At 39.6% G+C, this 26379-nt stretch overlaps 1 protein-coding gene across 13 annotated transcripts in view; it reads left to right on the forward strand.

Moving 5' to 3' along the window:
• SASH1 (SAM and SH3 domain containing 1) overlaps window positions 1-26379 on the forward strand; it is a 537788-nt gene that overhangs the window by 504208 nt on the left and 7201 nt on the right. For 6 of the 13 annotated variants that reach the window (XM_032683069.1, XM_032683070.1, XM_032683071.1 and 3 more), the window contains 9 exons: window positions 1282-1414; window positions 5486-6321; window positions 9902-9973; window positions 12359-12502; window positions 14661-14796; window positions 15677-15846; window positions 16956-17165; window positions 17881-18031; window positions 20508-20621. In XM_032683069.1, the coding sequence (XP_032538960.1) occupies window positions 1282-1414; window positions 5486-6321; window positions 9902-9973; window positions 12359-12502; window positions 14661-14796; window positions 15677-15846; window positions 16956-17165; window positions 17881-18031; window positions 20508-20621 (1966 nt within the window). The other 7 variants (XM_032683076.1, XM_032683077.1, XM_032683079.1 and 4 more) reach the window with 5 other exon arrangements.

Below are 26379 nucleotides of genomic sequence, written 5' to 3' on the forward strand. Positions count from 1 at the left end.
GAATATTTTTTTTTTTTTAAAGTTTAATTAAGGAGAAGGCGAAAAAAAGGATGAGTGCACTGTGGAAACCCAGATAGCTGCGCTGACAGGAAGTTGCATGAGGGTTTTTAAAGCTGACCATTAGGAATGCAGCAAATTGGCTGGGACCGTGGGTGAAAACAGAGTTAGGTATACAATCCATACTGCACTCCAGCTGGAACTTGTGCTGTGTGCAGGAATGTGCAGCAGTGCATGGTGCCAGGGTCGTCCTGGCCAAGTCGGAGAGCCCTGTTGGCCTCCTCTCCTCTCCCCTTCCCTGCCCTTCCCCCCACCACTTTCCACATTCTGAACTGATTAAAACAGAGGAAGTAGCACGTTGAACGTTGGATCTGGCTCGAAAATCGAAGTCGTCTTCTCGTTCACAAGGAATGGATTGTTTCAGCTTGTTGTGTCACTGCTGCTGGAGAGAAGGGAATTTTTTTTTGTCTCTGTAATGTTTGGTACTTGAGGGAAAACAGCTGGAACTGAGTATACTGGATCAGATGCAAAACGAAACGGGATGCTGGGGAATATGGACTGCACTGTATATCTGAAAAGGTCAGAGTTTTCCCTTGGTCAGTGCTGGAGGAATGCTCTGTCCATCTTAATTCCAGCCTCAAGAGTCTTCAGGAGGAGTGTAGGGAGCAGGGAGGAGGAAGGGAATATTTTGTAGTTGTGGCAGTTTGTGAGTGAGGCAGATGAGGTCTCCTCCTTCCTTTCCTTCCCATCCCTTTCTTGTGCTGCTGTTTTTGATTTTCTGGGAAGACTGGAGGGAAAAAAAAGAGAAGTCGTCAATGACAGAGCTTCGGTTTGGAGAAGCTGTTTATAACCAGGTTTAAACAGCAAGTTCTGAGATGCCAGACAGACCAGGGACTGACCTAAACCACAGGAGCATAACTGGTATGGTAAGAAGAGCCCTGGGAAAGAACCCTGCCTGAAACGCACTGAGAGAGGACGTGGAAGTAGTTATTACACAATGCATGTGAAGAAAGACAAGGGCAGGAATGTATTTCAATGCCTAGGATCTTACGTTGCACAGATTTAGAAATCAAAATGGTATGTCATGCTTTCAGAAAAAGAAAAAGAAAAAAAAAGAAAAGAAAACAAGAAAACCCTCAGTAATTTAAATATTTCTGTCTGACTGGGGCTGAAAATATAACATCAGTTACAGAGCTGCCTTGACAAACGCAGCAGATGAGCTAACTTGAAGGAGCAAGCCGTGGAACTACTACTTTATTAATATTCCCTTTGTTTCTTTGCCAGTCAAGAGAACAATCCGATGATGAAACAGAGGAATCGGTGAAGTTTAAGAGGTTGCACAAGCTGGTGAATTCTACTCGCAGAGTCAGGAAGAAACTCATAAGAGTTGAAGAAATGAAAAAACCCAGCACAGAAGGTAAAAAGCAATGTGCATATGGTTAAAGCTGCATGTGTGAATGCATGTTTCTGCTGAGAGGGGACAGAAAGTAGAGGGCTGGGGGAGGGAGGGGTGGAGTGTTTATCCCTCCTCAAGTGGAGGGATGGTAGGAATGACTGCCTTGTCTCTTGTGCATGTCCTAAGTAATTGAATTTTTAGACTGTGGAAGGAGGAAAGCGATAGCCTAGAATGTGGTTACTGCTGATCTGGTATTCTCAGAGTAGCACTTGAGAGTCCCTCATTAAGAGATTAGAACTTGGTTTATGTTTTATGCCGCATGCTGGGGAGGGAATCCCCATGCTAGGAGCAATGCCAGCCAGCTACCCCACAGGCTCAGCAAGGACGTAAGTGGAGCCACCACCACACTGCTCCCTCTTCTGAGGCCTGGGATGGCACACAGGTGAAGCCCTTGCTCGTTTTGGGAGGGTAGCAGCAGTTGCACCGCATGGCATCATCCTATGGCAAAAATACAGAAACTCTATCAGACATTCTTGTGGGATAGCAACTGCCTCCTGTAATACTAAATTCTACTTCTGGGGGAGCCTGACTGCAGTTTGGCTTTTGAATGAGACCTGCTCCCAACAGAGAGGGGGAGAGAAGGGAGGAGGAGGAGAAGGGTGGGAAAAGGGAAGTGGAGTTCAGCCCCTGGGAACACCATGCTGTAGAATTAACTCTGGATGACCTGTATCCATGTGTGAGCACTCAGATTAATGGAGCCTGATCCTGAGGAGCCTCTCTGCACAGCCCTGCTTGAGTCCTCAGCCTTGCTGAGTCCTCACTGGATTTGTGGGCACCTTTCCATGCTGGTGGCTTTCTTGGCATGGCATCATATGCCAAATCCCTTCATCTTAGCAGTGAGCTGAGCCATATTATGATTCCTTCCTAGTGCATTTAAGGAGAACATGTACATCTTGCATATGTGGCAGGAAGCTGCTGGCAGATTTATAATCTGGCCGGCATCTCTCCTACATTGTGGATGGAGTTACTGGCTGGCATGAAAGGCACAGCCAGTCTATAGCTCTCCAGAGCTATAGACTATGGGCAGATATGATGATCTGAAAAGGTTTTGTCACCTCATAGCGTGAGCATAAAGCTGGGATACCATGGAAGCGAAAACATGGGGTTTGAGATGGGACAAACAAAACAGGACTATTTTTCCCCTGCTCTGAGTAAAGAAGGCCCCCAGAGAAGCCTGTCCTACCTCCTCCTTCTCTCTCTGGAAGTCTGGGAAAAGCTGCAGGGAGCAATCAGCTGGAGGCTCCAGGGGTACTAGCAGCTGCAGAAACAGGCAGCTGGGCATGCAGACACCTTCCTGCACTTGGACCAGACTTTCTTTTCAGCATATTAAGTATCTTTCTTGCTCTCTGTACCCTCTTTTACAACGCCTCACCTCTTTATTTCCCTCAGTCTTTTCACTTAACTGCCCCAGTTCCCTTCAGGGCTTGTTTTTTTTTTTTCCCAATGAGTTTTTCCACCCCTACCTTCAGCAGAAAAATCACTGAATTAACAACTGTATGCAAAAGATGTTTGCTCTTCTTCCTTCTTTCTCCACCTTCTGCCTGTCTTCTCTAACTCTAGGCTTCTTGGAATAAATTATCTGTAACTCTGAGTTTGTACTTTATCTACCACTCTGGATTGGCTCTTGGGAAACTCTGTAGAAAAACCAATTATTGCTAAATAACAACATGGATTACTTCTGAATAACTTCTGTGTAAGTAGAAGGCCCCTTAAGTAGCCAAGTCTACATCAGCAGTAGATACCTATGACTTTTTATTCAGGAAATTCCACACCCAAGTTTCCATACGGCATATTAATAGTGCTTCATAAATGTTGTTCATCACAATCTCTCATAATGTAGGTCTGTATTCCCATTTGGATATGTCAGAGGGCTCTGCACGACCACAAAAAATACAGTGGTCAGATTTGGGTATTGCTGTCTGGCCTTTCAAGTTACTTGCAGTTGACTGGATCAGTTCTTGAGTTGTTTGCTGCTGTTCTCTGAATCTGTGTTATGATTCTGACGTAATGTGAAATTCTAGATGACTGGGTTTGGGGGAGTTGGCTATAATATTTGACTGAGTAATATCAGTGAAATTTAAATAAATTCATTAATGTTCAACAACCTTTAGCAAAATGTAAGACTTGTTTTGAAAACTGGCATACAATTTTCTAGAAGAAAGATTCTTCATAATCCTCCTAAAAATTTCTTCAGAAAGAACAACTTTACGAAACTTCCCTTATCTGTTCCTGTAGTTTTTAAAGAAAAGCACACTAGTCTCAGATCCTTCTCTTACATTTCTATTATTGACTCTGTTATCACACTAAATGTACATCTAGCTGATCTGATACTTACTAGAATTTGCCAGTATCTGAATCCTGTGTATTTCGTCTTAGTCTGCTCCTAGTGAGCTAAATAACTGAAGCTTCCTAATTCCTGGCCACCATTCTTATATAGCACTTAAAAACACATCACATCTACATCTGTGTCATTATGGCTTTGTGTCATGGACTCACTCCAAATAACATCTGTTGCAGTTTTGAAACACAATGCATATTCTACAAGCTGTTTAAAAACATATTTACTTAGTGGACTAAAATTGTTTATCAGCACATACTCGGTCTCAGGAGAATGTCTATTTTCTGTTCAAATTGAGAACTAGAGGGGGAAAAGAGCAAGCTGGACAGTCCAGGGAAAGTGGTGTAAAAACTAGACTCCAATCTACAGACCTACCCTGATATATTTCTCAAGAGTGAAAGTTTCATGTCAGATGTGATCCACTATCCCTTCAATGTCACAGTGATCTTAAGCTTGATAAAATAGCATCTTAGATTTCAACAAATGTATGTCAAATATGTTTGTCAACAGAGTGAACTGAAGATGAGACAGTAATCCTGTACAGGGCAACTAATCTTTCATCATAAAAGGTGTCCCCTGTTATTGAATGAGCGAGTTTAATAAATCATAAGTATTTTGATAATTGTTCAAATTTAACTCTGCTGTAAGAGTGTAGAAGCAATCAAAGATGAAGCCAAAGTTAGATCACACAATAAATTTATTTTGGAAAGAAATAAATACAATCATGTTTCTATGTGCATTTCTGATATATACCTATGAATGCTGTGAAATTTGTCAGGGAGACAGAGGAGGATGTGTACTTTTTTTGACTCTTACCTTTTTACTGCATCTAATACCTGAGACTATAATTTACTCAAAAGAAAACACCAGGGAAAAGTTTCCTATATGATAAATGTGAAAAGGAATTGCAATTTCAAGTCTTTTATTCTCCTCTTTCCACTCAAAAAAGGAAACCTGGCTATCTGCCCATCTCCAGTATTTGTGTTGCAAAACATTCCTGTTAAATATTTTCTGGAAAAATTTGGTGAACATCAAGTGTTTCTGTCATTACCAGGACACTGTTGACATTGGCACACTTACCATTTGACCTACTTCTTTGTCTTTGCATTTGTTAAATAAATTCTGTGTGATTTAAACTGGTGTTTCTTACCCCATCAAAAACCCAGAATTTTTAATTTCATCCTGGAACTTCATCTCCATAACTTCATGCAAAAAATACTGCTTTCTGCAGCCACAGCAGCACTGGGTATTGGAAAACTGGACCTGAGAGATACTTGTTTGGTTCTTGATACCTGGGTATACTTCAACCTATTGTAGCTGAGCATCATATGCAAATATCAGATGAAAAACATGAGAAACAGATCCCAGTTCAGCTTTTAAGGGGTTCTTAGTGAGAGCATCTAAGTGGTCTTACTTAGCTGCAGATAAAAGAAACTGTAAATAATGACAAGTGTACTTACAGGATGTTGTTGTCTGTCTCGTGTTAACTCATCCCAGAACTCTCACTTCACAAATGGAAGGAACTGCTTCAGGTTTATCCACTCACAAATAACTTCTGAGCAACTTATATCAAGAATAGTTTTCTTACAATTTAAGTGGGTGATATCTTAAATAAATACAGTAAGACTCTACAGGGAAACATCTTAGAGAATTGCGAACAATGACATGCATTGTGCTGCTTTTCTACCATGTAGGTGTGGAAGAGCACTCACTTGACAACTCTCCTATACTGGATGACAGATCAGCACTTTACTCTGGAGTTCACAAGAAGCAATTCTACTTTGACGGCTCCTGTGAAAAGCAGCCAGAGGACGACTCCGACTCACTTACTACTTCTCCCTCATCCAGCAGTCTTGATATGTGGGGAGCTAACCGGAAGCTGGTGAAGACCTTCAGCAAAACTGATAGCCGTGGCCTTATCAAGCCTCCCAAGAAACTTGGGACATTTTTCTCTTACCCAGAAGAGGAGAAGTCCCAGAAAGTTTGCCGCTCCTTGACAGATGGAGAAATGAAGAAGAGCCTTGGCTCGCTGAGCCATGGGGTAAGTACAGAAAGCATTTGCTTTTATGACAGCAACAGGCACAAGCACCATCTTCTGGTGTCCCTGGAGGAGATTCAGAGTGTAAGGAAGCAAATCCGATTGAAGAAAATGGATACTAACTATTCCTGTTCCAGAGCTTTTCTTTGCCAGCGCCCTGCTAGGAAAGGAGCATCCCCCACAACTTGCGACCTGCAATTACTGCGGCACAAAACGAAAGGGGGTGGAAGTTGTGGCTTCCCAAACAGAAGGCTACGAGGGCGCACTTCTGTCAGCGAGTTCAATATTACCTATGTGGTGGAGAGAAGCCTGTACAGTCACCTCAACCTCTCACAGCTGGTGCGTCCCGTTACTGACAGGACCCTGAGCAAGGCCGACAAGCAGGACCTGAGGAGATGCCTGCTGGAGGAGGATGAGGAGGCCAAGAGGAAGTGGGCTGCCACAGTGGATCGCTGTACTAAAAGGGTTCTCTTGAGAATCCACCAAAAGTCTGTGAGTCAAAGAGTTGCCATGAAGGTGGTCTTTCAATTTCTGTGAGGTTGCAGTGAACATTTTCTGCTTTATACTTTTAACTAAAATGTAGTATTTCTGCTTTCCTTGCTGTTAGAAACCCTTAAGCACTGTAATGCAGCTGTAAGGGAAGAGCTTGATATCATCTTGTCAGAGAAGAGTTTCGTTGAATTGCAGCTTCTATGTGTACAGAATTACTCGATGAGAGAGAGGAAATATGACAAAGTGCTGCTTTTTAGGTTCACCTAACACAGAAATAGAGATCACTGGTGAACAGAGGAGGTTTGAGGTGCTATAAATGTGTTTGTTGTGATGCTTTTGGAGTTGGTACTCTCTTAATGGGATTCTGAGAGATGAACAAAATGTTCAGAGTATTAGAGCATTGATGTTCAACTGTGCTCTATTTCTCTTCTGCTGTTATTGTATTATATTGGCCCTCCCCTGCTCAGATTGCATCTCATGAGTTCACCCACCCACCCACTCCATACTCTCTCTTACACCAAACAGCTGCAGAAAGACAGGGAGTTTGACATTAGGTAGTTACTGCCTTCCTGCTTGCTGTTCACCACCACCAGAAGTATCACTTCTGTTCTGCCAGTGGCTACTGCTCCTAGCATGGGATGAAGGTGGCACCTTCCTTCAGAGTGTTATGGAAAGGGAACAAGGGGTGGCCAAAGTAGGAAATTGTGCTTAAAATGGGAAATTAGGTGATTTGAACATTCCAGAGGGACCCAAAGCTGCTTCCTGATTATATGACCCAGTTTTGACTGTTCCATTAACCATGATTCTGAGTTTCCTAGGAACTTGCCTTTGGTGCCAGCCAGATCTCCAAAGCCAGCTAGTCTGTTGTCTAGTTGATAATGATCCCTACTTCAGTGCGTGGAAACAGCACTGCATCCGTAACGTTAAGCAGGATATTCCAGTGAACAATATAGTAGAAACAGCTTTTTCTGCAGAAAAACAGATTTTTTTTTTTTGAGGCCTCTGTATCATTTCTTCAGGTATAAGGTACAAGAATCACAGCTTTGGTCTCCTTGAATAACCTGTGGGAGATGAGCAAGCCCTCATGGTTCACTTTTTGCTCTTTGGCCACAAAATATATAGATGTTTGTTCTACCCAATACCATGAACATTCTCTCTTGGCAGCTTAACTATTTTTTCTACATTGACTGCTTGTCCCACCCCTCACGGGGTGCTGTTTATTGCACTCAGAAGACACTGTTTTCCCATAAAGATATTACGCTGATAAGAGAAACCTTACTTGTCCTTCTGTGGATTGAATAATAGGGTTATTTTGGAAAAAAGAGCATACTTGTATGTTCTAGAGGTGCCCCATAAATAAAAATACCCTCTAAAACTACCTTTGTAAATACAGATGATAGAAACAAGCTTTTCAGTTCTTCTAATAAGTTAGTCTCGTCTTGCTGTAGTACTTTCATTATGAAAACCAACTGGAGTGACCTTTACTTATTCATGGAGATACAGTTGGAGAAGAAATGGGTAGCGTTTTGTTGCTGTGGAGGAACTCCTCAGTCAACTGCTTCTCCAGCCTTGTTTGAATCCGATAAATATTGGAGACGTGCTACTCTTACTAACTTTTTCAATATGCTTCTTTCTGAAACCTCAAATAGCTGGCAGACTTCAACTAATGATGTTCCTTCCTAAAAACACTTAATTTTTTGTTTGCTGCAACCTCAGGGAAATTGCAATGCCTATGTATTCAGTGGAATTGGTCACTCTGTCTTTCCTTGCCATTCATTTTTGTCATTTATATTTGTTTCAGTGACCTGGACATGCATGAAATTTTCAAATTGCATCAGTTTTTCTTTTCTCCCAAAATGATAATACTTTTGATTGCATGGCCGTTCCATTGAATATCCCTCTCCTCATCCACAGACCTTTTGTTTAGTGCAGTATTGCCAGGGTCGCTACTGGAATCTGAAAGCAGAAGTTAAATTTTAAATGTATGGGGAGGTCCACAGTGAAACAATAAGCATTCTTAATATGGTACATTTACTCAGAAGCTTTTAACCAACAGTCATTTTGCTTTCCAAGAAGACTTCTTTAGGAGGAGCTCTGACTGGTTTGACAGGCAAGTTTGCTCAGAGCAGTTCCAGATGTCCTCTTTTCGTTGCTGGGATTACCATGTGCTGTAGGATTAGTTATAACGGTCCTTCACAGAAGAACCAAATTACTACTAGCTAAACATGCTGTGCTTTAGAAACTGATCATATTGCTTGTGGTTGGTCTCAAATGTTTTCCAAAAACAATTTTTAAAACCTGTGCCATAGTCACATTGCCTTCTGGAAAAAAACACTTAGAAAAATTCTGCATCACAGCACTGTCTTTAATGTGTATGAGGCCTAGACAAAGCTGGCTTTGAGTTGTGATAGAGTTGTGGTGGTTGCAGAAACTGTCATCCAAGCATGTTTGGTGTAAGCAGCACCCAATATAGAAGCTAGAAAATAAAATTTTTTAAAAGCTACTAATATGTGTGCTGATCAGGGGTGAACAGGGCAGGAAGAATGTTTACTTTATTAGAATTAATTGTTATAATTGTCCATTAAGTAGCACAGTTTATAGAGCTTGCTTCTTCCTCAGAGAGGAAGCTGGTAGTTCTCAGGTGGTGGGTCTTCACTGACTCACCGTCCTTTGTAGTTCTGATCCGATGCCGAGTTGATTCTTCAAGTGTCTTTGAAGTTAAGTTATTGTGTTGGGCAGTTCAGGCCCTAAGAACTTAGAGAGTTCACAAGTGTTGAGCTTCTGCCTCCTGTTTGTCTCAACTCTAACTCTGAAGAGAATACTTGTAATAGACATCTGCCTGTCTTCAAAACCACTCTCAGAGCCTAGAGTTGAAGTTGTGCAAGTGAATTGTGATTGCCATACCTTCATCCTGGATTGTCCTGTGAGACCTCTTGACAGGGCCAGTTACTTGAATACTATGCAGCCAGTTGTTCATTACTCAGGTTTTATTATCTTTTGGATTGCAAAGCAAAAGCTGGAAGCACTTAATCTGGAATCAGGACTTGCTGAATCTCTGGGGACACAATGCTTATGGTTAGCGGGGCTGGTTTTTCTCTTCTCTTACCAAGGGCTTGCCCCACTAGGCTTCCAGCAATTCCCTATATTTCAGTGCAGATGCAACCTGTGCAGCTATTCCCAGAAGGTAGGTTATTCAACACTTTAAAAGATTGGTGGTTCTCTGTTTCAGTGCTACTGTGGAGCATACATATGAAGGCAGATGGGAGTGCTGAAGTGGAGTTGCCAGCACCTTGGAAAACTTGATTCAACAGTTTCCTCAGACCAAAAAGTCTTTTTTTCTTTTTGAAGAGTAGGCAATGGGTGACTCAACAGCAGCAGACCTTAGGCCAAGGAGTTGTCTCTGGAAAACACAGACTGCTTTACAATGGATTTCTTGATTTATAATCTCTCATCCCTTTGTTTGTTTGTTTGTTTCCATTTTTGCAGACATTTGTGTTTTAATTGGTGTTCTCCAAATCACAGATGTTCTTAGTGAGCTAGTCATCGTGATAAAACTGTACCTATCCTTGTTTTTTTGCAGAGAACCTGTAGCTTTGGAGGATTTGACTTGACAAATCGTTCCCTTCATATTGGAAACAGTTCTGACCAAATGGTGAGTTTGAGAAGGTGCAGATGTGAAATAGCATAAAATGAAATGCACAGTCAAGTTATAATAGACTGAAGTGTAATTTAGGTCTGTAATAATAGTTTGGGGATCCAAGAAAACAGAGTATCTTTGTTAACCTCAAACTTCCTTAGCTTTGAGAATAACATACCCACCCATATCCATGTGTATATAAGTATTTATATAGCATATGTGTAAAGAGGCAGGAACAAGTGACCAAAGTGCAGATCTGGGGGCACGTCTGTGGGCTGTTCTTAAGTGTGACTTCCTCAGAGCATCACCCAAGGCAAAACATATGATTGCTATACTTTCTCAGTAAAAATATTTACTCTTTGGGATGATGAGGCAAATTTTCATTCACCGAAGATCCGCAAGTTATTTGCATGGAAGTTATTATGTAAGAGATTTATTATTTGTTTTCTCATTGTATCTAAGAGCTCTGGAGTAGACCAGGATCTCATTGTGCTGGGTGCTGCGCAACTGATCTCAGAGCATTTTTGTGTTTAAAAAAAAGCAAAACATCTCCCCTGAGAATTAATTCCATTTTATGTTACTCATGTTGATCCCAGTGTTACTGTTGGTCACCCTGCAGCCAAAAATGACAGAACAGAAATGAGCCAGAACATTATATCAAATAAAATTGCCAACATATTTTTTCCTTTTGCCCATATATGTTTTTCTTTTCTGTTTCAACATTGGATCTGATAGTTTCTCTGTGCACTTAAATCAAAATTAAATTGTGAAACATTTTGTATGCCAGCATTATGTTATTTTTTATGTCAGCTGGGTCTTTTGGGCTTGTTTTTTTGTTTTCTTTTTAATTTTTTAACGTCAAAAATAACCATAATTTGACTAAATCTGTGGGTGGTTATTTTACTCATCAATTTTCACCTCAGTAAAAATGTTAACTTCTGATCTTAGTATTTGTCTTTAAACAGAGATACTTGTTTTGTTCAGATTGCTTTTAACATAAGAAAGCGTGAAGTCTAGACGTTACATTTTTCCCTATGAGCATCAGTAGTGGGTGAGATGCAGTGCATCAGAATAATATATGCAGATCAAAGAGGTTTTTTTCTTGAAAACATTTAAGTCTATTAAGTGGAAGGTTTTTTCCAAAATAAGGCAAAGAGCTGTTCTTAATTTCTGGTAAAAGACAAAATTCCCAAAGAAGTTGTAATCACAAACAGCTTGTAAAGAGAAAAATACCACATTGTCAGAAATGAAGTATCAGTTGAATTTCAGAGAAACTTTTTGTGAGAATATTAGTAAGATAGAAAACATACATAAATTTGGGGGGGGGGGGGAAGAGAGAAATCTGTTATGTGGAATATAATGTCCATTTATTTTAGGGATTTCTGTCTTCATGTATCTAAATTGAATCAAGTCAGAGACCAAATTCAGTAGAAAATCTCTTTGGCCAAATGGATTTTGGTCCTTTTTTGTGCTCTGACTTTTTATGCATCTTTGCCAATGGAGGGTTCTAGGGATAGCTCTAACAGAGCTGCCTTGCTATGGTTCCTGAAACAGGGTAGAATGAAAGATCATTTTTAACATGCTGCCTGGACAATCTGAATAAGGGCTGAATCATACAAGTAAGCTTGGCAAAATGTCTTCTGATCCAAGCTAAGTGTGTGCTTGTGCCATAAGTAAATGCTCAATATCTTAAGCTGGTTTCGAAAAGGTTAAATGCATTCAAAGCAGCTGGTCTTTGCCATCCACTATATATGGACCAGCTAATTTAGTTCTTCAATACCCTGTTGCATGCCTTAAGAATAGCTGTGCAAGTATAACCTACCATGGTTGATGGATTTAGTAGCTTTTTTGTGGTGGTATTTTGGTTTAGTTTTTTTATAAACAGCCTGCAGTAAAACCACAGAGGTTAATGGAATGCCTGCTGAAAATAAAAAGTAAATTTGGGTAGCCAAATATAAGTATCCATATATATATACACATACAGATATATATTTGGCTAGGATCTCAGAGGTACCTTTAGTCTTGTTAAACCCTTTGAAGTATTGATCAACGTGAGCCACAACTACTGTTGTGTGTCCTGTCAGGACAGGCTTAGCCTGAGACAGTGTGGCTTTCTATCAGGTCAAATACTTACCTGAAACTCAGGGATAAAGACGTCCTAACAGACCCTGACACATCTACACACAGTACTTTCATGAAAAGGTTACAAATCAGGCCTTAAGAGTAAGTTACAGTGGACTGCTACAGTGGTTTGCACAAGGTCTCAACAGTAAATTTGGAACAGTTGACAGGACACCATGCTGCCATCCTGTGTCTACCGGGATACCTCTGCAATAACTGTGACTGAGGAAAAAAGTGGCTCTTCTATTTTATAGGCTTAAACCATGTTTTATTTTGCAGGGCAAAGAAGGAGACTTTGTTTATAAAGAAGTGATCAAATCACCCTCTGCTTCCCGTATATCTCTGGGCAAAAAGGTGAAGTCTGTAAAAGAAACCATGAAGAAAAGGATGTCTAAAAAATACAGCAGCTCTCTGTCTGAGCAGGTATGTAGAGTCTGCAGTAGAATCCACTTAATAATGCAGAAGTGATAATCAGTATTGATTTCCATGCATCGAGGCATCTCTGAAGAAATTTCTAACAAGACTATATGGTATGGCTTATTCCTGTGTTCTTATAAAATCCCTCACTGTGAAATGGCTTCCTATAGATGCCAATACCATGGAAAATTCATTTTCAGATTTTCATTTAAGTAGCTCATCAGCAGAAGTCTGTCATTGATGATATCGCACATCTCACTATTTCCATTTCTTTCCTATTGTATTTTGTTAAGGGAACCCGTCTGTGACATAGGGTCACAGTAATACATTTAATCTGCAATTTACACTTCAGTTTAAATTCCCAGCATAACTTCACATACGCAGCTCCTCTCTGCTATTACAGATCTTTCGTCCATCATTGCTTGCCCTCTGCAGCAGCCCATTAAAACAGAGACACAATCTAGTCAGAAAGGGGCATCCCACAGAAGATTTTCCTGTTATTCTTTCATTACACATTTTTATAGCTTATTCTTAGAGGCAAACCTGAAGTACATTAGTTTTAAATTAGGCTTTGAATTTCACTGGCCTAGAAACAATTGCCTTTTGGTATACTTTGGGTTCCTTGCTTTACTGGAGTGTCAGATATCTTCGGCATTTGTTTAAAACTAGTCTTGCCTCTTGCAATGTATAAGGAATAGGTTCGAAAGCCTCAGGGAAAGCAGAGCTCTTCCTGGTTAACATCGCCCCCAAGTGGGCTCCTGCCGGCTGGATCGCGGGGGGTGCTTCCAGTCATAGAGAATTGGGAATGGAAAGGAGGCTGGAGTCAAGCCTTGCCAGATCTACCTTTTGGTATTAATGCAAAACCTTAGCGCCTGTAAAAAGAGAAGTTTGTAACGTTCAGAGTAACAACCCCAAACTGAAGAATTTGGAGACAGTGTAGAGAGGCAGAAACATGGCCAGTTTTGTGCCATGCTTTGCAATATTAAAATCCCTTTCCTGCAGAACTGTTAGCCATTCTTATTCATAATCAGGGGCACTGCTACAGTTGTCGTTATTTAATTTAAACTTACAATTAAAATACTTTAAGGTCTAACATGATTTGATATCGATAAGAAGATGCTTGCTGTCTGACTGAACTTACAGTGCCCCTCTGCAAAGTCTGCCAAAAAAGAAGGGATCCTTTGAAAAATTGGTTTACAGTGATTTAGCAATACTTCTGCTCTATCTCTCTCTCTAAGATTGACTTGACCTCTGAAGTCATATGCTGGGGTGAGTTTTTTCCTAATGATTCCGCAGCATGCAAATAATAGCGTTCATCTAAAAGTTTTATGACCACACGTCTCCACAAAAATTCTTGTATGCAAGCTACAGTTCTTTTGTTTTCAAAATTTATGGCACAGTCGTTTTAGAGTATTTGTAACTTTCAGGCATCATGACTCAAACTGTGTGCCGGTATCTCTTTCTGCGTTCAAAAGAACCAAGCAAAATTATGCTGGCCACAAATATCTGCTGCTTTGTTTTAACTGTGCTTTATTGAGGCTGATAGAATTTCAATTAGGAAATACCCTTTTTGATTTTTTGTAATGCTTGACTGAATGAAAACAGAAATTGCCTCACCTGTTGCACATGTAGCAAAATCATTTTATATTTATGCATTTATGTTTATGAATATTTGTACCGTGCACAGGCTGCATTTTCTGGCTAATTTTTTTTTTCTTGTAGGTAAATGAGCAGTGTTATCAACAATTCACTTCAAAAAGAAATATTGCTGCGCATCTCACTTGCTTGTCTGATTTGTTTGTGTTCATCTTTGTACAAAATCCTGTTTCTGAAAGCTGAATTTGGCACTAGCTGTTTTGCAACTACTGCTAGCAAAAAAATATCATGTGTCATGGAAACCTTTGAATTGGGAGTTTTATGTAGTGTTTCTTTCTTCTTACAATGCTACCTTTTCCAGACTGAATTGTTTGCTCCCATCACCGCTGCTCTGCCTAATAAAGTGGGGTTTTTACCACAGTTGAGTACTGCTAAATAAATAGATGGAGGGTTTCAACCTGTCTGGTAAAGAGCAGGAAAACAGAATCTTTTTCCTTGGAGATGAACAAGAAGCTCCCATCAGTGCCTATGTTCATTTACCAAACTGAAATGGTTCAATCCCTTTCAGGAGTCCAGCCCTGGGGTCATGCCAGGTTCTCCGCAGTCGCCACCACCAGACAGTGACTCCCTGGACAAACCCAAGCTGAAAGCCGGTGGCTCAGTAGAAAGCCTGAGGAGTTCCTTAAGCGGTCAGAGCTCAATGAGTAAGTTCAGTTGTAATTGTATTGCTCCATATCTGTGGCTTCAGGGAGCAGAGATCTCCACAGTAAGCAGAATCACAGGAAGTCAAAGCGGAAACAGTGGTTAAAAAGTAGAAAGACTGATGATTAGTCATTAAGGGTTTACAAAGAACTGTAACCTCTTTGGTGCAGAGACTATTTTTTTTGCTTTGTGTTTATGCAGAGCCCCGAAAAAGTGAAATCCAAGTTTCTGCCTGGGTTTGCTGTGTCCTGCTGTTATAATATAAATATTATAATATGAACGTAATATAATAATGTGCCTGTTTACTGCTAGCCAAGAATCGTAATTCTCACTTCAAGTGAGAAATTTCCTGGGCACTCCTGGCGGGCTTCCCACCCTCCCTCTAGAGAAACCTTGAGGTTCTTTCATTAAATAGTTAAAGGAAGAGTAAGTAGTATTTAAAACCTCTCGAGTTAAGATTATCTCTACATGAAACAGAGCTTAAATGGAACACAGATGATGTAAACTTGCTACAGTATTCACCAAAATTCAGGACGTGAGAGGGATTCTGTAACCCTCGTGTAGAAGCTTGTTTTCGTCACACCGCTATGTTTTTTTTGTAAGCAAAACTTCCCAGAAAGATGACATTCCTGTGACATACCGTAGATGAGACACTAGTTAAACAGCTTCTCAGTTAAATATCGAGGAGCTGAATTCAGGAAAACAGGAGTGCAGAGTAGATTAACTAACTGTCCATCACATGTGTGTATAAAAAATAGCAGTATTTAAGGACTTTTAACTTTGATTATCATGTTTTATGGAAAGAAGACCTGTTTTCTATCTTACTTCTGTTTCTGAAGCTTCTTCAGAAGGTTTTTTTGTGATACTATGTGTCTCACACAGGTGGTCAGACAGTGAGCACAACAGATTCCTCAACCAGCAACAGGGAGAGTGTGAAATCAGAAGATGGTGATGATGAAGAGCCTCCTTACAGAGGACCTTTTTGTGGAAGAGCCAGGGTTCACACTGATTTTACTCCAAGTCCTTATGATACAGATTCTCTGAAGCTAAAGGTACTAGCTATGTCTGTTTTTAGGGGGTCAAACATTTATTTTGCTAAAATTCTAAATTAAAAGCTCTTTGCAAGTACTATAGAATTCTTAATCTTGTTACAAATTTATATGTGGTTTTTGAAGCCCTTTAACATGTCTTACACGTTTAAGACTTGCTTATATAGCAATTACAGAATTATAGCAAAATGTTATAGAACATGAGTACTGGTGTTTTTTCCACGTCTAGGGAAAGACACTTGTGTCTTTAGTTTTGGGAAAAATAAAAATGTGCCATGAATTCATTTCCCTTTTGCAAGGATTTTGCTTTAAAGACTGGAAAAATACTTTGTCTGACACAGTGAAATAATCCTCAATGGAAAAATTTTCAAAACCCTTGGAAGAAATGTCCATGCACCTGCACATAGTGTCTCTCAAAGGCATTTGAGTTAATGTAACTTGTTTTGAGTTAATTTTGAAATACTTTGCCAACTGAATGGTTATCCGTCTTTAATTTTTTCTTGATATCAGTTTTGATTATTTTCAGTGGTGCTGTATTCAGTTCAAACTATCTTACTCCTTACATTCATTACTTAAAATTCCAATGACAGCTAATTCCTATTAAAGCAGATGTATCCAAGGTAATCTCTTTAGGCATACAAAAATGATTTTGTGTCCATTTCTTTGTTATGGTCTGGGGCACATTAGGAAAAGCAACATTGTTGCACAGTTCCTTCTGCATAAGCCTCCTTTGCTCAGGAGATCTGAGGTGAAGTTATACCCATATACACTGAGCATGTTCTTATTTGCACCAATTTCGGATAGTTGCATAGCTTAGAGACATTTGTACAAAACAGCAGTGATGCTCTACAGAAGTGTCAGCAGGTTGGAGAATCTGGACGGTAGGGATCCGTTCCGGGTTCTTTTGTTGACTTGTTCTGTGGTCGAAGTCATGTCACTTAATTCCCTTTTCTTCCACTTGTAAAACAAGTATAAGCAGACATTTTTGCAAGAGCTTTGAAAACTAAAGAGTGTTGTCCGTTCCATGTACATAGAAATCCAGGTGGGTGTGATTGCTTAAATATCTATCAGAAAGCATGCTTAAAAGGCTTTCTTTCTTCTTTGGTCTGTAGAAGGGTGACATCATTGATATAATCAGCAAACCCCCCATGGGCACTTGGATGGGCCTGTTGAACAACAAAGTTGGCACTTTCAAATTTATCTATGTGGATGTGTTAAATGAAGAGGAAGAGAAGCCAAAGCGGCCCACCAGGAGACGTCGAAAAAGCAGACCACCCCAGCCCAAGTCAGTTGAGGATCTCTTGGATCGCATCAACTTAAAGGTCCAAATTCTCTCTATTTACCCTTCAGTTTTGCTTAGGGGAGGGGGGGCACACCCTTTGAGTTGACAGTTTAGAAAGTTGCACACCAGACTCATAATCCTAAGGCTTGTGACACCACTTAGCAGAATCAGATCTTAGCTGCAGAGTGAAAATAGCTGAGGCCAGGCAGAACTGCCTGTCAGGCTTGATGAAGTGCCTCAGGCTGCAAATCATATACTCAGAGACTGTAAATCGTTGCATAGTATGGCCGCTAGCTAACACTCCAGAGGCAAGCAAAATGTGTAAAATAACAATGGTTATCCTGTCTTTAAAGAGGACAGGTTTTTTCTATGTTTCTGTTCAGAAATGCTAGGGATAGATTGATGTGGCTGTCATTTACCCTTCGTACTTCTCCCCTCTTGCAGAGCCATGCCATACTGTGTGTGCAGGTAGCATTGATACCCAGACCATCTAATATAGTGCATTTCAAATACAAAAATACGTGCAGCATTCTAGTTCTGCCACAGCTACTTTTCTGAACTCTGAGCACTGTTTATACAAGCTGTAATACTATAATTTTGGTACTGTGCACTGGTTTGCATTTGCTTAACTAGTACCTTTTTGCTGGTTGCAAAAATCTCATCTAGTATCTTTATTGACAAAATAAATTGAATAAATTTGTTGTCTTACAGCTCTTCTCTTTTTTTTTCCCCTCTTTTTTTTTCCATTTGTGCAGGAGCACATGCCCACTTTTCTATTCAATGGTTATGAAGATCTGGATACCTTTAAGCTTTTAGAAGAAGAAGATTTGGATGAACTGAACATCCGAGATCCTGAGCACAGAGCTGTTCTTCTCACAGCAGTGGAACTTCTACAGGAATATGATAGTATGTGAGATGTTTGAGGTTTTCTGTTTTACTAGAGCTCTGCCAAGAACCTTGTGAACCCCTTAAAACAGAAAACTGGTTCCAGGATTTTGATCCCTTTTTTTTTATCTAATGTAGTTATTTCCATGGTAACCCCATGTAACATGTTAGATTTTTGAGGAGTGACTTAAGATTTGCTTTAGTTCTTCCCAAATTCTTCTGTTCATGTAAGCCCTGCCACCCAACTTACTCAATTAATATCAAGTGCACAATACATAATGCTTTAGAATACTGATGTTCAAGAACAAATCATGAGATAACCTACTCAAAAGAAGAGTCTGACACATAGAGAATAGGAAAGAAGAAATCTTCAGACTAGAGGGACAAGATTAAGATTATCAAGGGTAGGAAAAAATTCAAAGCCCAGAGAGTTGTGGAGAAGTGTAATGTGAATTAATTTTACCTGCACATACATATGGTTCTTGGGACTGTTAATTGCAGGATTGTACAGGTAGCTTCAGGTTGTATATCTGACAAAACAGTGATTTTCAAAGGAAGCAAATATATCAGTCAAGTGCGAAGAGTGAAAGACAGTGACCCACATATCTAATGTGCAGCAGTGCAGTTTTGCCCACTTTACACTTGATCTCAGGCAAGTGGTTGCAAAGATAAGGAAAAGTGGAGTAAGCCATAGCAGTCGAATTCGAGGGTGTCTTTGCTGCACAGCAATAAGCAGAACCTAGTTACAGCAACCTAAGGCAGTGCTGAATTTCCCCTTCATCCCCAAGTGTCAGCAGAATATTAGTATCCACCGAGCAGAATCAGTGGAATGGATTGTGTGAGGGCTTTCTCAGCTGCTTCTGTGCAAATTCCTGTGTTTGATCTTAAATTGCCATGGCAGCAATTTAAACAGCTGCTTGTTAAGTGGGCAATGCTTAATTCAGTTATAGTGATGTGTAATTAGTATCTTTAGACAGTGCTGTGTGGCCCGAGTTCTCAGTGCCATGTAGCTTTCTTGTTCATTTCCCAGAGAGTCATCTGCTCTTTCTTTGCCCTTCTCTACCCCCACAGTTAAGCCACAGTTGCAAAATTAGGTTCTTTTCACTAACATCAGAGTGGGTTTTTGTCACCCAACGTGAGCTTCTCTTCATTATTTGCAGACCTATTTAGAATGCTTACTTCCCTGAAGAAATAATTTTTTTAAGGCCCTTCAATTTTGGTTTGAAAACTTGAAGATGTGGTGGCTGGAAAGTACAAATTCCAGCTCCAAGTCAGGGTGATGAGGAGAAAGAGAAGTGGGAACCAGACAGCTCTAACCTGGGAGAGACAACAGTACATAGTTCCACTGCATAATTACCTATCATGTGCTGAGAGTACGAATTGGAATAATCATTTCTGACATTTCATTGCTGGTATAAAAACCCACAGCATAAACTGTACCTTGCATCATGAGGCTGGTTTTCTGTATCTTTAGCTCCAGGTTTAGCTTCTTTACAAAATATGATTTCTGACAACACACTCTGAGTAAATTCCTGGAATCCAGTCTATGCAGCCTGAGTGGACCACACTTGAGTGTTGTCTTTTTGCATAGACCAAGGAAGGAAGGAATTGATACCACTAGTCTCTTCCATGTCCCTGCGTTCTTTGTTAGGGGACAGTATCTAATGTACCAGACCCACTCCTGATCCTTCCTCTGGGTCTTCTCAAAGGTAATTCAGAATTCGGATTTATTCGTTTTTACTTGAGTTGGTTCTTTTCAGTGTTTTTTTCTTCTTTTTTTGGGTTTGGGTTTAAGTTGTGCACGTGAATTCCATTCTGCTTTATTATGTACCATGCTGCTCCCTCACACTCTTGCTGAAGCTGTTGCTTAATCATTTACCAAACAGGATGAATATTTCCAACATTTGTGATGGCTTTTCCTAATGCTCACTCTTTTATAAAACAGTGGTCTGATACAATTAATACAACAGGAAAGATCACAGAATTGCTTAGGTTGATAAAGACCTTTAGGATCATCAAGTCCAACCTAGTCCACCGCTAAACCATGTCCCTAAGTGCCACATCTACACACCGTTTAAATACCTCCAGTGATGATGACTCAGCCACTGCCCTAGACAACCTTTTCTAGTGCCTGACCACCTTTTCAGTGAAGAAAGTTTTCTTAGTTCACAAACTAAACTTTCCCTGATACAACTTGAAGCTGTTTCCTCTTGTCCCATCACTTGTTACTTGGGAGAAGAGACCAACCTTCACGTGGCTACAGGCTTCTTTCAGGTAGTCATAGAGGGCATTAAGGTCACACTTGAGCCTCCTTTTCTCCAGGCTAAACAACCTTAGCCCCCTCAGCCACTCCTCATAAGACTTGTGCTCCAGACCCTTCACCAGCTCCATTGCCCTTCTCCGGGCACACGAAATAGTGGTGTTTGAAATGGAAGGTTGAGAAGTTCAGTCACATTTCCTGTTTGCCTGTTTTTCACTGTATTCTCACATCCTCTAGGTAACAGCGACCAGTCAGGATCTCAGGAGAAACTTCTCATTGAAGGCCAAGGCCTAACCGGATGCTCTCCTCGGGATTCTGGCTGCTACGAAAGCAGTGAAAACCTGGAGAATGGTAATGGTGACAGCAATGAGCCTTAAAATTCCTTCAGTCTTTTTTTTCAGTAGATAACTTCATATACTTCTCCTCCTGTTCCTAGCTAACACAAGCTACTTCACACTTGACTTTCTCCTTTGCTCTGATTACCTCTTTCCCTCTTGGCTTGAGCCATTGGTTTTCAGTGCTACTGTTTCTAATTTATTTATTTGCATAAATAAAGGAAACAGGTCACATTTCACAAATAGTCTTTCTTTTGTGATCTTAGGGCAACAGGCACTCTCACTACCATTCCCTGCCTTCTCCACTCCCAGTCATATTCTCATGCCACTGTACCTCTTGAGACTTGCACTACTTGCACACCAATAGCCCTTGTCTAAGGGATCACCAATGGAGAAGTCTCTGAACTCTGCAGAGATTAGGAGGATTTTTTTCTGTTAAGAAAAATGTTCTCTATTTTAGGCCATATTTTTGTGTTTGCTTAGGTTGCATGTTGCATTCTCCTCTGATCAGAATCCAACTGCAGGAATTTAGGACTTCTTAGTGTATGAATACTAGAAAGTTAATTAGTTGAGAAGTTGGCAGGGAAATAAACTAAAAGAAAAAATTGCTAATGATATCAGTTCCCTTTGCCTTATCCTGCATCAGTAAAAGGTGATGCATTGAAAAATTACTAAGGCAGGTGATAATAGAGATTTTTTTTCTCTGTTCTGAAAAAACAGAGCATGCTTTACTTGAGAGATGGTCTAAATTTGTCATTAGGGATGAAATATTAAAAGAGAATATACTGGTTTGAGTTTGGATCATCGCTCCAAGCATTTGAGCCATGGTTTGGCTTCAGACTGCCTGGTTTCATCACTAACATCCAGCATAAATAGGAAACCAAGAACAGAATAAATAGATACTGTATGCCCCTTATAGTGACTATTTTTCCAATTTAAAATATGAGCTAAAGATCTTTCTCTTAGTATGTGCATTTTCTGTCAGTCTGCCACTCAAAAATAACAATTTATTGAAGAAAATCAGAATTTGCTTTGAAGCTGAATGCCTGAAATCAACAATATACTAAATTCCTGAAAGCAGGGAGTTCTTTTTCTTGAATACGAATCCACATCCAGTAGGCATGCTGGAATAGAATCATAGCTAAATATATGGCGTATGTGACAATTTCCTTTCATTTTTGTCTCTAAGTGCTATCATAATGATAGCTGTAACACTGAAGTTAAAGTGCTGCCTGTACATTTTCCTTATTTTAACAATATAATAAAACCTTTAGAAAGCAATTGGCATTGCCTGTCTGCTTAGATACTTACATTTAAACTAATATTCCTGTCTGAGTTTTCTAGAACGTGAAATGCTGATGATTTTTATATTGCTTTTTATGAATGGCTTGCTGCATTTCTGCATCGTTTTTGCTCACAAATGCATTTAGTACTTGTTTTGAAAACCATTATGAAAAGAACATTTGATATTGGATTCACTCAGAGATTTTGTCAAGGCTAGTTTATCTGAAATGTGCTCCACCTTGTTTGCAAGGTTCATGGACCATAGTTGTTCATATGCATGTTGTTTTCAAAATACATTGTGTTCTCATCTTTTAAAATAAGGATAGTAATTTGTCTGGTATAAACATCATAAAGTGCAGATCAGCACTTCATAAAGGGCAAATGCATTCTGAGAAGGAACCGATCTTCAGATTTTCTGGGGAATTTTTATACATAATATTTTGATGACTCCTGTAGTGTCTGGTTTGGGGCTGATACTGGATCTTTTGATATCAATTCAAGATTTCAGAGCAACTCTTATATTTTGGCTAGAAAATTGTTTGCTATGTACTATAGCAGTGGTCCACATGTATGTTTTGTAAGTACTTCTCTTGGTCCCACTGCAAAAAAATTTGGGTATTCTCTTAGGTATCCACAGTGTACTTACAGCAGCATTGTGGTTTTATTTCAATTCACAGAGAGCAAGGAACATACAGTTTGTGACCTATCCTGTCTTAGACAAGAAGAAACTCAGAGCAGAAAGCAACCATCTATGATCAGACAATTAGTCCATATAGAAACAAGGCAGAGAGAGCAAGCTGTCCTTTAAACATCTGACAGTGGTGCAGTTATTGGGCTTGTTTTGCATGCAGACATCAACAGCCTCAGATTCATTTGGAAACCACATTGGAAATCTGGTTTTCACAGGACCAGACAAAAGCAGATAGCTACAGAACAGAATAGGAACAGAGCAAGCATATTTGATGCTTCCCAGGACATTCTTGGGGAATTCATCATTTAAGAACGTCAAAATTTGAGTACTCTTTCCTGGCATTCATCCATTTTTCTGAAACTTTTTTTGAACATCCCTTGTCTTCCATAGAACCTCCATACCTAACAGTGTCTGTGTATGACTTCTGTCATACTCCTTCCCAAGTCATCTCTTTTCTAGTCTGAGAAGGCCTACTAATTATTCCCTATAGGTCATTCATGTCCCTGGTCATGCCTGGCTTCTTTGAAGCTTTACTTGTGCTGTGTAACTTTTTTAAGGGACGTGAAGAGATGAGAATTGCACGTGCAATGCACAGAGCTGAATGAGCAGACAAACCACGGCTTTAAGGGCATTCTCAGACTTGTTCAGAAACTGAGGCCCAGATTTCCACAGTGCCAGGCAGGCATCCTAAGCACTTAAACATTCAGTCCTAATTAGTCAGAAAAGGAAGCAACAAAACAGGTGGCCACATTGCCTAATGTAATGTGCACTTCTACTAGATTGTAATCAATAGAAAAAGCAATGAGGCTACTGTTGTCTAATGTGCCATCATCTTTGTTGTGTCAACAGACCTGTTTGAAATGCACCCAAAATACAGCCACAGAAAGTAATGTCAAAATGAAGTTAATAAAATCTGGATTTGGGCAAGCCACTGAATGCATTCTGTGTCTGGTTTTGCATACTTAAATTTCTGAGGACTGTCTTCCATATGGAAAAAGAAGTACTAAGAGAAACACTGAAAATTTTTTGCTATAGCTGTGCTACCTCTAGAAATTGAGGGCTCTAGAATATTCCCCAAGACAGTCTCTTTTCTTCTGAGGCAGATGATGAGAAGGAATTTAAAAGTTCCATGTCTGTAATCTAATAATAAGTATCACGAGAGGTGGACAGTGCTTTGTCTAGCAAAAACTGCACCATAACATTAAATAGAAGAGTTAAAGTATTCACCATAGCTTGAACTGAACCTGGAAATAATACAAACTTTTCGTTCATTTTATGCAAGTTCCACCTTTGTAATCTTAGTTTTTACCCAATCACCTGTGTCCTTCTGCGCACATTTAAATCAGAGATGCCACCGTGGTTAACAGCACTATGAAAGGCATTAGACTGCTTAACTGTACTGGGGGTTCATAAGACTGAGTTATTATCAAAAATCCTAACATTAAAAATGTGTTTTAAACCTTACTAGCTATACACTTTAACTCTTGTAGTTTGTTTTCTTCTTTTTTTCCCAAAGTAGGGAATGTTACATTACTGGACATTATTTATATAACTCTCCACTTTATGAAAACAACTTAAAAATATGTTTTAAAGTCTGTTTTCAGAAAATACTGCCTTCCTTTCTTAGTTTCACAGAAGCATAATGAAGTTACACATGGCAGTCAGGAGGGGGGAAGGAACAGATGGAAAAAGAGAAATCACAGCTGCCCTCCTGATACTGCTCTTGACTTAAGTCTACATAAAAGAAATTACATTCTCAACCAGTGGCCTCTGTACAAAGCAGTAGCATTGAACCAGCAGTATCTTTTGAACCATTCTGAAGCAGAGAGCTTAAAGATTGCATGTTTGATTATATATGTTATAGACAAAATGTTTTGAACTTCAATTCTAACCTCATTTGTATTTTTATGCATAACGGGTAGAATGAACTAAAGATTTGATTTTACTTTCAGAAAATTTTACTTTCTCATTTTTCTTGGGTTTTTCTTCTTCCTTTTCCTGTTCCCCATTTCTTCTTTTTTCCGTTCCCAGGCTACTGCCTTTACACAGACATACCCCATTTTTGATGAAATGCAATGCTGTTTGCTAGATATCCTTATGGCTTCAGTAAGAGCTTATATTGCACAGGAGTAGCATTTCTCACAATTTTTATTTCAATATCGAGGTTCCAGAGTGGGTTTTCCTTAAACCGGTGTAACCCCTGGTTAGTATTTCAGATTGAAAAGAAGGTACATGGATTTTGTTATGTGAGCATTGACAGCAAGCCCCGGACAATAGGGTGAATTACTGCACAAGTCAGACATGTGCTGGCAAATATGAATAATGGAAAGAGAACACTTCTTTCCATGCTCATTACATATTGACATTAGTGCTTGAAGGCACTGAAAAATGAATATAACATTTCTTACACATGTCTTTTTAATGTGATTTCAAGTTATTTTCAGAAGGCAGTGGCCAAGCTCCTTGGAAAGATGCAGACAGAGAGGTCTCTCTGCTAGTTCTCTGAGCTACCTGAACTCAAGGTAGTAGCGAGGGGGCCAACTTCAATGTGGGATGTGTCTCTTTTAGCACTTTGTGGAAATGGTAATATTTAGTTTGAGTTGAACTGCGAATCATACAGCTTCTGAGAAAGGAGTTCCTGTGTGCTCCCGTTCATCCTTGTAGGCACGCCTTAATTTTAGATACAGTAACTTTTTTTGATGGGAGGGTTTTCCTTATCTCCTAAATGTAACCTCCATTTTCTTTTCTAGTTTTCTGGATACTTTGTTTTTTAAACTCTTTGAGCACAGTAAGATGCAAGAGAATGCAAGCTATTTCTTCTTTAGGTTAAACAGGTTCTTTCATTCATATGCAAGGCAAGCAGTGTATATTATTCAAAACCCAAGCACTGAACTTCTTTCAGGATAACGCTTTGAAGGCAAGCTGCATGAGAAAAAAACATCTATTGCTTAAAAGTACACCAGATTACTTTAGTTCTGATGCAGTAAGCAAGCCCTCTCAGATTTCTAAAATGATCAGGTCTTTTAATTGGCAGCTGTTGATTGCCTTTTATTACAGACTTTTGATATCATTTAGCCAAATCTTTTGGTTTGAGGTTTTGGCTGTTTGGATTTTTTCTTTTCCATTGGAAAAAGAAATTTTGAGGTTTATCTCTCTCTCTCTTTCTCTTTCTCTCTATCTATCCATCTATCTATCTATCTATCTATGTATCCTGATTTTAGAAAGCTTACTGTACATGGGGGAAAGTATCCCTGTCACCCTGAAAAAAATAACTGTTCAGGATGTGCTGTTATTCTCAGAGGTCATTGGCTTTGAGACAAATTTACTTCTGTCTTGTTAAAAAGAAAAAAACATCTATATAGTATTTGATAAAAGACCTTGTATTTCAAGTAATGAATACTCTAGTAAACACAGTCCCTTTGATCAGGATTTTTCTGTCAAGCAGAGTTGGTGGACTTCACTGTTTAAAATCAGTGGTGTTTATCTCATAAAAATATGAAATAAAGCTTACAAAGAACATGTGGTTCATATTGACATCTTAAGTGTTTATAACAAAACACCAAATCTCTAAGACCTTCCACTTTGATAACACACATGACATGAGACATGTGACATGAGACTGACGCTGATATGAGTCACACTCGAAACTCCCTTCTGAAACATTTCTCCATCTCATAAGATCTTTTTCTATAAAACTCTGTTGTTTCTAAAAGTAGTTTAACAAAGGGGCTGGTGCTAAACCAGTCTTTCTGTACTTTCTTGTGCAGGAAGAGTGATATAGGGTATCAGTTCTAACTGT

The sequence above is a fragment of the Chiroxiphia lanceolata genome, chromosome 3, assembly GCF_009829145.1.
Source record: "Chiroxiphia lanceolata isolate bChiLan1 chromosome 3, bChiLan1.pri, whole genome shotgun sequence".
Lineage (NCBI taxonomy): Eukaryota > Metazoa > Chordata > Aves > Passeriformes > Pipridae > Chiroxiphia > Chiroxiphia lanceolata.